This window comes from Pipistrellus hanaki (assembly GCF_964339955.1).
Source record: "Pipistrellus hanaki genome assembly, chromosome: 14".
Taxonomy (NCBI): domain Eukaryota; kingdom Metazoa; phylum Chordata; class Mammalia; order Chiroptera; family Vespertilionidae; genus Pipistrellus; species Pipistrellus hanaki.
The window spans coordinates 40232759-40245051 of record NC_140516.1 but is presented as its reverse complement, the minus strand read 5'-3'; the positions used below and the strand labels follow the sequence as shown (position 1 = coordinate 40245051).

Genomic DNA, 12293 nt, shown 5'->3' with positions numbered 1-12293 from the left:
TGTCCTTCCGTCTCTCCATTTACTGCTTTTCACTACCATCTGGTCAGACCGTCTTCCTTGGCTCCTGATCCTGGCACACCTTTTGCTAAATGAGATGGCGTCCCCCCACAGCACCCCTGTCCTCATCCTGGGACTGATGGCAGCATCCCATAGGCCAGGTTCCCAGGAGAAACCCCGCTCTAGGCTGTAAGCAGTGGGTCGTCATACCCTCTTCGGATGCCGTCAGCCATGGGGGCGGCCCCAGGGGGGTCATGAGAGCCCAAGGCCTGGATCGCTCAGCGATGACACACATCCTGGACCTGCCAGCAGTCCTCTCCTTATCAGCATCCAGGCCCCTGCCTGCTTGTAGTCTGTCTTTCTGTCCAGCACGGCCTTGGTAACGCTCTGCTCCAAGCTCTCCAGCCATCCCTCAGGACCCAGGAGTCCCTAGATCAGGACCAGCATGGAGGCTGCTGGTCTCTCTACTCTGGAATTCACCTTCTTCTTTGAAAACGAGGACCTTTGCCCGTTCTGTGTCCTCTGGCCTCGCTCCACATCTGTCTCCCAGGATTTCTCATGGCGGCCTGGCAGGCTCTTGTCAAGTGCTCTCCGACCTTTTCTCACGGCCGGCCAGCCGATGAGAGCTCATGGAGGGGGCCCAGCCACGCTCCCTCCATCTCTGCCCTGGGCCTGTTTGCCGCCACCCTCCCGGTCAGCACTTTCCCATCTGACCGCCCCTCTTCTGAGAGAGAGCCCCCAGCCCCGGACAGGAGTCCAGCAGACCCGCTTGCCCCTGGGTTGGCCTCACAGCACAGCCCTCTCCGTGTCTTTCAACATCCCTCTCTCTTACCAGACCTCAGGGGCCCACGTATGGGACTTGAACCTTCCTGGTGGGATCTGCAGAGCTCCGCCCTTCCTTGTCTCTATGCTTCCTTCACAAGGTCCGATCACCGGCCCCATCTCCCCAGGTCTGTCTTCCAGGCCCTCACCATGTGTGACCACATCTCACCCACCATCTGCATCTTTTACAGCCGTGCTGGAAAATACCACTTTGCATCTTCTCTCCATGCTGAGCCACCTTCTGTTCAGGAATCTGTGGCCGCAGCTGGCACCTCCGCTCTCTGCTTTGTAATGGGGTCGGGGAGGACAGTGGCGTTGAGGTGCGTGCCCCACTCCCTCTCATCTGGAAAAAGCCCCACCATGGAGCATCGTGAGATGACTGGGGTGAACCACATGTACTCCCTCCACTCTGCCCGTCCCGTTCTTCCCACCAGAATGCCCTCTCCCCTCCCCAGGCATTGAGGGCCACTGACGTCTTAGCTCCTTCTTTAAAATAACAGTGGGGTGCACTTAAACTTTAATAAGAGAGCCCTGTGGTGTGTCTTCCTAGGATCCAGGCACCATTGAGAACGCTTGTTAGTCCCCCCACCCAAGGACGTTTCCCTCATTGAGTGGAAGGGAGGGAGGGAGAGAGAAACATGGATGTGAGAGAGACTAGTTGCCTTCCGCACATGCCCCGACTGGGGCCAGGGAATGAACCTGCAACCCAGGAATCGAACCCAAGACCCTTTGGGGCACAGGCTGATGCTCTACCACTGAGCCTCATCAGCCAGGACAAAACTATGATGCTCAACCTGTTGTTTTATCACGTGCCCCCTCTCTGCCTGCAAATGCTCATTGGCCGGGCCTTCTCCTGGTGCCTCACCATGGCCTCGGCCTGCCCGGACCCAGCCCTGGGCTGCTGGGCCTGTCCGGGGAGGTGGGGAGGCTGGAGCGAGGTTGGGGGAGGGGTGGCAGCGGCCCAGTTTTGCTGTCTTCTTGCCATGGACTCCACGGAGCCTTCCAGACTGTGACGTAGCAGCCTGTGCTAATGGTCTTGGAATCCAGGCCTCAGGCGCCTGGGGAAGGTTCTGGGGTCTTGGTGGCCTGAGATCCCCGTCTGAGGGAAAGCTAGGCATTGAGCAATAACTAGGGAGGGGGTAGGTGTCAGAGGTGGGATCAGAAAAACAGGTCAGGCAGGAAGGCAGGGGACTGGGGGGTGTGTGGGGAGATGGGAGAGGCGGGGTGGGGGGGGGGGGGAAGGGAAGCTCCTCTCACCCACTGCTGTTTGCTTTGGACCATGGAGGCCGCATGCTGTGACCTGGAGTGTGTCTTGGCAAGAGTCTCAGTGACAGAGCCTCTGACCAGGGGAGGCCTGGCTGAGGGTGGGCCGCCTTTCGTTGTTCTTAAAGGCACAGCATGCCGTGGGCAGCCCGCACATCCAGTGTCTCTGGGCCCTCTCAGATAGAAGCCTTAAGGTCATGGGAAAGGGGTCAGGCTGGGTCCAGGGCAGAAGCAGTCCCTTGGAGCCCAGGCTTGAACCACGTATGTGGTGTGGTCAGGTGGGTAGCCCTGGTGACATGTACCTGGCCAGGCCCCCTTCGCCCCCCTTCTTCCTCTCAGCTTCTCCCTACTTTCGCCATTTTGGTACAAATTCTCACCCCATCCAAACTGCCCCAAGGAGAGAACGTGGGAGTCCTGACTGAGCCTCTGCAGTGCCCCTTGCCTGCTGGCACAGGGCCTGTGGGAATGCCTAGACATACCCCCTCCCAAAGGGCCCAAACCTGAGACAAAGCAAGGCAGACCTCATGCATGGAGGCAGGGGTTTGAGGCCTGGGACTGAGCCTCTGCTTGTTCTAGCTCCATCTCCCACCTCCCTCACCCCGACACCAAAACCCTTCTCAGGGGCCTGGGCAGGCAGGAGCCCCCACAGGGCTCTGCTCGGATTGACCAGTGTCAGACCGCATGAGGGAGGACTGGGAGGAGAGGAAAAGCGAAGTGGGAAGTCACCTGAAGGCTGCTGAGTTCTCCCAAACTCCCATCCTGCCCCATATCCTCTGGGCTGGCCCGCAGGGCTCTCTCCTGCTGGCCTCAGTGCCAGGGCCCTGGCTGTAGTTGCACCTTCCCGCGTGCCCCCCAGGGAGGTGGGGAAGGAGCGCCTGAGCCCTCACTGAGTCTCTGCAGCGCCCCTTGCCTGGCACAGGGCCTGGCAGGTACCAGGCGCTCAGTAAATCCGTGGTTTCTGAGAACACTCTCAGTCCCTGAATGCCAGGGTTCTCTGTAGACAGATCGCACTGCCCTGGTTCGGTGAGGCTCGGGGAGGACCAGTGACCTGTTCTAGGTCACTCAGCTAGCTCGTGGTGAAGCCAGGATCCCAACTGAGGTCTGTCTTGGAGGAGGGGCTGAGAAATGCACTGGGCTGAATCTTGGGGTTAGCAGGGCCCAGAGGTGGGGGAGAGTCAGGGGAGGCCTCTAAGGACAAGGGGGTGGGGGTTGGAGGGAGAGAAAGGGCAGGGTCCCCCTCCCCCACCAGTTCTTTGTCCTGGGCTGAGCTGAGACTTCAGAATCCTTTATTAACGTCCTAATTGTGTGCAGCTGGTCTCCTCTGGCCCTAATGAGCTCATTATCCTCCCTCATTAAGGAGACCATTGTGGCCTGGTCACCCTGGGGACAGCAATGGCCTGGGAGTACCCTTCACTTCCTGCTACCCCAGCCCAGAGGGTTCAGCCCTCTCCCAGAGAAACTAAGGCCTCCAGCCCCTGTCTGCACCCCTCACCCAGGTCATTCATTCTCTTTCTCTCTCCCTCTCTCTCTCTCTCTCTCTCATTCATATATACATGGAGTGGCTAGATTATTATGATCTCAATGCATAATAATCTGGCCACTCAGTGTATATCCTCCTATATAATAAAAGGCTAATATGCAAATTGTCTCCTCGACCAGGAGTTTGACCAGCAGGCGGGCCAGCCAACCGCTCATGTCCCCTCCCCCTGGCCAGGCTGGCTGGACCCCACCCATGCACGAATTCATGCACCGAGCCTCTAAAATATATATATATATCCCCTTTCCATCCCTCCCCTCAATGCCAGCACTGGGAAGCCCTAATCAGAATCATTTAAAGAGAACTTTGACAGCCCAAACAGCTGAAGATTATGCTCAGCTTGGAAAGAAAGAGGGCCTAGCTTCTCGGGTTCCTCATCTGTGCTTTTTCTCCTAGGAATGAGGGTTCTCTCTTTCCTACCTAGATGGGTGCCCCCCCCCCACCCCTGCCCTGAGCTGGAGGTGCTGGTCAGGTTACCCCCGGGTGGCCTTCTCCTTCCCTCGGCCCCTGCCGCTGAGAAGCGCGCTTACTGAGGCCCAGAGAGCAGGGCTGGCTGCAACAGGTGATGTTGCTGTTCTTTCTGGGCCTCGGCTTCCTGGAAAGGGCTGGGCCCTGGCCTGCCAGCCAGCCTGGCTGAGTGAGCTCGTTCTCCTGGCACTGCGGAGTCATGGCCCTCACAGAGCAGGAGCCAGAAGGAGGCGGCCCTCCGGGGGTTGGCCAGTTTGCGATTCTCCCAGATGACTTTCCCAGTCTGAGGCTTAGCCCAGAGATCAGGCCCAGACCCCACAACGAAGGTGTCTCCTGCATGTCCAGTGTGTGTGACTCCTCTCTCAGGTTCCCTTACAACAGTTTCCCATTCAAAGGGATGGACCTAGTACCCCTCCCCATCCTGCCCTGTCTGAGGGTGGTATCTCAGCATAAAGGCAGTTCAGGTGGGTAGACCTGTGTGGGCTTGGCTGCCAGGCCATGGTACAGGGTTGTGCTAAGGGGTTTCCCAGCAAACTCAGCCCCTACCATCTTGCTCTACAGACCCTTCCCCGCCCCCCAAAAAAGAGCATGTTCCCATCCCACCTAGAAACCAGGGTAACTTGGCAGTCAGTTGAAAACAGCCACCTCCATCTGGGCACAGAGTTGGCCACTCATCAGCTCAAAGCCAACTCCTTTAGCAAAACCTCGCTGAATTTCTTTCCCAAGAACGGAGGCTGGCGGGATAAGAGGAGACCTAGCAGGGGCCAGCTGGAAATTTGGACTCATCTTCCTGGGGCATGAAAAGTGTAAGAGGTGCCTCAGGCTGGTCCAAGGGCATCCACAAGAGTTGGCTACCTGGCCTCCCACATCCTGTGGCTTTAGTCCTTCATTCAGCCAAGCTCATAGCTTTCCTGTGGTGGGCGCCTGCTCTGTGCCAGATCCCGTGCGTTGTTCTTTGTCTCATCCAATCCTCATACTAGCCCGCAAGGTAGATGGTAGTCTTCCCATCTTACAGGTGCAAACACCAAGGCTCAGAAAGGTTAAGTCGCTTTTCAGAGGCCACAGAGCATGGAAGTGGCAGGGATGGATTCCGGCTCAGGTCTTTGGCTGCAGAACTGTCCCTCGGGCTCCTCATCTGCCAGGCTGCTTCCTGCACGCTCAGCTCTGCCCTGAAGACAAAGTAGACGCAGATGGGACTTATAGTCTCAACAGGACTAATTCTCAGAGTGCACGAGCAGCAGTGAGTCGTGGGGTTGATTGACACTCTGGACACTCGGGGTTTGAAGGTCAGTTCGGAAGGGCTTTCTGGAGGAGGTTAGGACAGGAGAGAGGAGGCTGCAGGACTGCTGTCCTGGGGAACTGTGTGAGCGGGAAGACAGGAGCCAGGCTGAGGATGGCTCTGAGACACGCTGGGCAAGGAGGGAAATCACAGGGACGTGTCCCCTTGGGCCCCACTTCCCAACACACATTGCTATCACGTATTGTATCAGCTGAGGCAAGAGCAAGTCATGTTGCAAAAAGATAGTCCCTTCCATTCTTCTGGAGCCCCTGAAGGCAGCCCCACACTCCATAGGTTAGGATGAATGCATGCGTGCATGCGTGCACCCACACACATACACGCGCACACACAGTTCAGCTCACCAAGTCCTACTGAGGTCTCCTGATATGGTCCTCAGGCACAGGCACTGCCTGGCCACCCATGGGTGCAGGCTCTCAGTCTAGGGGAATACCAAACCACCACCACCATCCTGGTGGTACTGCTAGGTTTTTGAGCTTCTCCTCTGTGTGAGGTCCCAAGCTAAGCTACTTGTATTCTTTATTCACGTCACCAACCTCTGGAAGCAGGCTTCGTGAATTACTCTCGCATCAGGAAGGGGACACTGAGGCTCAGAGAGGTGTAGTAATTTGTCCATGATCACATGATTAGGAAGTAGCAAGCCAAGACCTGAATTTGAGTTGTTCTCCCCCCCAAGGTCCCTAAGTATTACCTTCCACCCCAGAGGACCCTCACCCAGACACACAGACACTCAGGTACACAAAGCACATACCCAGTGACAGGGACACACCCGCTCACAGACAGGCACCAATGCCCAGGGACACATGTTCTCCAGGAGCCACCTCTGCCCTCGTGCACACAGCAGACTTGTACCTCGTCCATTTCCGTTAAGAATCTGGAACCTGGAGCCAGACTTCCTGGGTTTGACGTCCAGCTCTGCCTCTTCCTAATTGGCATCTATCTCTGCCTCAGTTTCCTCATCTGTGAAGTGGGGGTGCTGGTGACAGTAACACTTATTTCACAAGATTCTTGAAGGTTAAATACAGTAACGTATGTAAAATTAGTGCCTGGCACCTAGTGCTCTTCTCAGAATCTGCCCATGATCGTCATGGGCAGACACACCTTTGTTCCAGATGTACGTAGATATGAACTTGGACATCACCTACCTCCCTGTCCTCAAAAATACATAGCCTTGTCCACACCTCCCCCTGCACACTCTCAGCCTCCACAGGAAAGAGGACTCCACATGCATTGGAGGTGAGCCTGGGAGCCCCACGGGGCTGGCTGGCACCCGAGTTCTCTTGGCCAGCTGGGCCACGCCCAGGGGTTCAGGCTCTGATTGCTCCTTGCTGGAGCCGCAGTGACTCTGGTCAGGAGCCCTGGTTGCAGCAATTGACGTCTGAGCTGCTGGCATCTGGGACAGGCCTGTCAGCAGCCGTGGGTGGGCGCGGCCCCAGGGAACCTCCCCCAGAAGCCTGGCTGTATGACTCATGCCAGGGTTCCCAGGAGGTCTGCATGGAGCTGGTGGACACCTCTGCCCATGTTCACGCATGCCCACCTGGGTGGTATCCGAACCTATCCATCTTTACTTGGTGAAGGTGCCCACAGCCAAGCCAGCAGCGAGTTCTCTGCAGGGCCTGATGCAGGACTGACCTGAGTCTTAAAGACACACAGCCCAGCTCTGCTCTGGATTACTTTGGAGTGTAAGGAGCCCGAGCCAGTGTTCTCAGGCAAGGTGGGCAGGGACCAGCAGGCCTTGAGGATGATGAGGGTCTCAGCCCCAAGTCTTGGGGGTACAGCAGGAGAATAGGATCCTAAGTTGCTGCCTTGGGGTGGGGAGATGCTCACGGTCGCTGATAATGTGGCCCAGACTCCCCAGAAGCATCTGGTGCCGCAAAATGTTGAGGTCGAAAGGTCTCAGATTGCCCTGGCACATCCATGGGGCACACAGGCAGTGTGAGGTGCAGAGCATCATGCCACCCCGCCCATTAGGCACCTCAGCCACACATTTGGCCCCTCAGCAAGTCTCTGCCCAGCTCCCCCTGTGTGCCAGGCCTGTGCAGCCAAGGTGGGAGACCCGCCCTGCCCCTGGGTTTCCCTGTGCCAACAAGTCCAGATCCATCTCTCTCTCCCAGATTCCTGGCTCCTGGGGAAGGGAGGGAACAGCATGTACATGGAAGGGCTCCCAAAGGGGAGGAGAGATGATGCCACCAGCAGGAAAAAGACCCAACTCCTGGGATTCTGAGGTCCTTGGAGCCAGGGGTCAGTTCCCAAGGTGGCCCGGGTGAGTGGGAATTGGGCAGGGTCTGCTCACCTGAAGTGCCTCGGTGAGCTCCATCCTCATCTAGGGAGGTCTCTGCTTGACTCACCATGGTGGCCCTTTGATCGTGAATCTCGGTGATTGCTGGGAGTGGTGCAGATTTGGAATTGGTGAGCTCTGTCCTGGGTCAGAAGGAAGTGGGGCCAGATTGCTTTGGGGGCAGAGGAGGCTCCGGGTGGGATGGGGGCAAAGGCATTCAGTGAGGAGTACCTTCTGGGAAGGGAGGAAGGCATCCAACAGGCTTCCAAGACCTGGGTGCTCAGAGTACCCTGCTCAGTCAGCGTTGGTTTGAATGATGAATGAACCAGTGCGCGAAGACAGAAAATGAATGAGCTTTTATCACTTGGCCATGACCGTCAAGGGTCACTCCAGGCTGCAGTGCCCACTTACTGTGACTGACATGTCAACACACTTACGGCCGCTGTAAAGGAGCACAGATGTGGAAGGGCCACTGACCCGCGGTGGGGAAAGGGGAACGGTGACCGTTAGAAGGCATCTGTGAGGCGTGTGCCCCTGGATACCTTAGAAGTGGAGAAAGCGTCCGAACTCCGGCCCACACCAGTGGTCCTACCTCATAGACCCTGAAAGGTCTCTGGGTTTGGCCTTTCCTGCCAGGTGACTTCCACACATTGGACATTGCATTGTCTCAATATTTGGATTTTTTTTTTTTCCATCAAACACTTGCGGAAGTGTGCATCGCAGTCCACCGGGCCCTCTTCTCGGGGAGTGTGCTGGTCAGGCTCCTCCAGGCTGGACGTGGTGCTCCTCCAGGCATTTGCCGGGCACCTGGGTTGTCTGGCTCTGTGCCTTCTCCTCCTTGCCCAGGCCCTACCACCTCTGCCATCCCTCCGGGTCCTCATGACACTGTTCTCTCTCGCTCCCTCTGCAGGCTGGTGGTTCGTGAGCACCTCTGAGGAGCAGGGCTGGGTCCCTGCCACCTACCTGGAGGCCCAGAATGGTACTCGGGACGACTCAGACATCAACACCTCCAAGAGCGGGGAAGGTAAGAGCCTGCGGGTTGTGGGGGGCGGGTAAGGAGGCAGGTTCTGGGAGCTGGGATCCCCAGGGATTGGTGCCCACCCCAAACCTGGCCCCAGGAATGAACCCAACTCCTGGAGGCAGCTTTCCCACTCTTCTCCCTAAACCCATCAGAACCCCTGCAGAGAGCTGACCATGTTTCAGCCCCTCCTCTCTCGCTCCGACTCACAAGCTCACCTCCCATCCAGGCCTGTCCCTGCAGCCCCCACGGGGAGCTAGAATGAGAGGGGAAATTCCCGTGGGGTGTGGATCTTGGGGTTTGGCAGCTTTGGAGACTAAGAAGAGTCTTGGGCTTAGACCCCCAAAGTTCCCTATTCCTCAAGAAGCCCCCTGTTCCCCAAGATGCCCCAGGTTCCTCTGGGTCCCACAGAGACACTCCTTTGCCTGCCCCCCCCCCCCCCCCCGCTTCCCACGTAACTTCTGTGCACGGGTTGTTCTGCCTCCGCTCTGGTGTCTGTCAGTCCAGCTGAGGGTGCGGACGGAGGGCAGGCCTGTGAGCCATTTCTCAGGGTTGCAGTCACGGACAGGTGGCTCAAGGCCCCGGGCCATCAGCCTCTCTGATCGGCTAGGTCTTTCTAGTTGCATTTCCAGGAGCCTGCCCCAGGCCAGCACTGGTCTGGACAGTTTGTCTGCGGTCTCAGGTATTCCCCAGAGCAGCTGCCAGGGCCCAGTGTGAGGCGCCCCTCGTCCCCGGCGGCCTGCTTCTAATGATTTCCAAGCCTCCCGTGTCCTGGCAGCAGGAGCGCTTGCCCTAACGGTCAGCGGGGCCTGTCCAAATGGCATGTCTGAGAGCCAGGGGGATGGAGGCCTGCCACCTGGGGCTGAGGCCACCTCCAGGCCTCCTCCTCCCTCCCCCCCTTCCCATTGCCCAGGCCAACACAAGCAGTCCGCTGAGCGCCAGCTCCTTATTCATCCTTCCCATCGATGTCCGCTACTCAGCAGGCAGTTGGAGCCCCACCCTTCCTCCTGAAATGCTTTATTTCAGCCCCTTGACCAGAACGGCAGTCCCTGCCGTGCGTGTCCACCTTGTGACGGGTTTCCAGGGACCAGGCCCCTTCAGGAGGTGCCGTGTGTTCAGGCCAGGTGCTCAGTCCTCCTAGCTGCCTCCTAAGCCCTGGAGTGGGGCCTGCATCCTCTCAGAGCTTCCCTAACAGCTGTCAGAGCTCCTCCCAGGCTGGTCTCACACAGCCCTGACTTGCGTTCCATCGAGCTCACTCAGTCCCCTCGCTTGTGTTCACTCCTGGCGAGTGGTGTCCTCTCCAATGACAGACGCGGAAACAGGCTCAGGGAGGGTGGTTCAGAAACTCGGCAGTGGGGCCTGGACTGAACCCACACCTCCTGACCTTTTGCCCAGGCCTCCTGCTTACAAGAAGCAGACCACACAGGCCACTGCCCTCCTCCCAGGCAAGCAGCTCCTTCCCAGGAAGCTCTGGTGGCGTTTGGTTCGGGTGTGTCTGACCGTTTTGCTGGGACTCTGAATTGCCCGCTTCCCTTTCCCAGACCTGGGCAGCCTAGCACCCTCCTCCTGCAGGGCCCAGAGGTGGGGGCCGGTTGGCACCCTGGAGGCCTGGTCTGGTGTCTGTGCCACTGCTGTTCATGGGAAGGCGGGGGTCACTGGAACTGGGCCGAAGCAGCCAGACGACCAACACAGAATTCTGCCCCGGAGAGGGTGGCTGGACCGAGGGGCCTGGAGCAGTGAGAGGCAGGGCAGGCAGTTTCTGTTCGGAGAAGGAACAGACAGACCCATGGCCCGTGGCCTCCACCCATGTGTGCACTTCACTCGGCACCATTTCTCAGGGATCGGCCGTGAACTTGTCCTTTTTGCTGGGCCCGGGGATGCAGATAGTCTTTGCCCTCAATGGACTCGATCCAGGGTAGGGGGACTGAAAGCAAGACATAAATGCAGACAATAAGAGCTATAAATCCTGCGAGGAAGAGATCTGAGCCTCCCCTTCCACACACTGTGCCTGGCTCGTGGTGGCAGGGTCACAAGCAGGAGCTGGTGAGTGGGGCTGTAAGCCCTGGTGTGGTGGGTCCCCGCAGAGGGTCATCCTTGCCCTGGCTGGAGCCAAGGACCCTCTTCGCCTCTCAAGTGCTGGGATTCTCAGCCCATCTCTGGCCCTGGGACATGACCTTCAGCTTTGGTCGTGCCCATGATGTCACTTGTCAGACCTGCCCCCGTCCAGCAGGTGTGTGTCACTGTCCTTGGAGCGTGTGACCCTTCCCTTGCTTCCTCCCTCCCCTGCCCCATTCATCTCATCTCCATCTCCATTCTCTCCACCGGTTCCTGTCGGCCGCATGTTCCACCGCCATCTCCCACGCCAGTGTCCAAGAGACGCAAGGCCCACCTGCGGCGCCTGGATCGCCGGTGGACCCTGGGCGGGATGGTCAACAGGCAGCACAGCCGAGGTGACCGCGGGCGCTGGCTTCCACCTGCAGCTGCCGCCTCTTTCTCTCTCGCTAACACCTCTGCTCCTCTCGGGCTCTGCCTGTGACCTCCTCACCCAGATCCACTGGCCGGGCTTTTCTCTCGCCCACTGCAGCTTTTGGGGGAGGGGGAAGGGGGCGCGGGGGCTGCTGGGAATTGGGGTGGCACTGGAGGTGGCTCTGGTCTCTGTCTGTCCCAGGGGTGGGGCACAGTGTGGGAGCCGTTGGACTTGATGGGCCACATTTGTCCTGGGAACTGCAGATGAAGAGAACTGAGTGTTTCTGAATCTGTTCATGGGCCATCACACACACACAACACACACACACAAACACACACACACACACACACACACACACACACACACACACACATGCTGCATTGCCTTCTTCCCCTGAGAAGGTGCTCCCTTGGCCAAAGCTGCTCCAGCATTCCTTAGGGACAGAGTAGGAAGAAGGACCAGCCCATAACCCACCTCCTTCAGCCAGCTGCCAGGAAACTAGAAATGGAGCAAGAGCCAGACCCAGCCTGGCACCTCCAGCTTCTCCAGCACTAGCCATTGGGACTGGGGGGTGGGGAGCTGCTGACCAAGAGGATTCCATGGAGGCCCCTGGTCTGCCACCCAGGCTAATCAGGAACCAAGACATTGCAGGTTCAGGGCCTTTCCAGCATCCAGGAGTTTGGGACATAGTGGCTGAGGCCTCTGAACAAACCCTGCACTTCTCCAGAGCCCCCGGGCCGAGTGGCCAGTTCCCCTGTCTCGGAGAGCGTGTTGTGTATGCTCCGGGCAGGGCCAGGGAGAGCTGAGAGGGTGTGTGGTAAGCACGGGCCTCTCCGGAATGGCAGGGGTGCCCTGTGGCTTGCACCCCTACCCTGAAGCTTGTTCCTGACCATGTTCAGTATCTGTCCCCAAGCCCCAGGCAGCAGGGAGCGTGGACTCTGGGGTGGCCACTGCCTGTGGCTGGCCTAGTGTCAGGCTCAGAGCACTGACCGTGAGGAGCCTCGCTTGTCCTGAAGATGGCGTGTGGTTGGACCCTGGAGGCTAGCACAGGGCAGGGGGCTGGGTCGTGGAAACAGCAAGAACAGGTGAGATGTAAAGCAAAAGCTCCCTAGAGCTAGGAGGGGAGGGACAGCATTGCTGGGGACC

General features: G+C 58.3%; 1 protein-coding gene across 3 annotated transcripts in view; it reads left to right on the top strand.

Moving 5' to 3' along the window:
- SH3PXD2A (SH3 and PX domains 2A) overlaps positions 1 to 12293 on the top strand; it is a 213135-nt gene that overhangs the window by 178657 nt on the left and 22185 nt on the right. For all 3 annotated transcript variants that reach the window (XM_084903835.1, XM_084903836.1, XM_084903837.1), the window contains 2 exons: positions 8573 to 8686; positions 11047 to 11130. In XM_084903835.1, coding sequence (XP_084759961.1) covers positions 8573 to 8686; positions 11047 to 11130 — 198 coding nt within the window. The remainder of the gene's footprint in view (positions 1 to 8572; positions 8687 to 11046; positions 11131 to 12293) is intronic.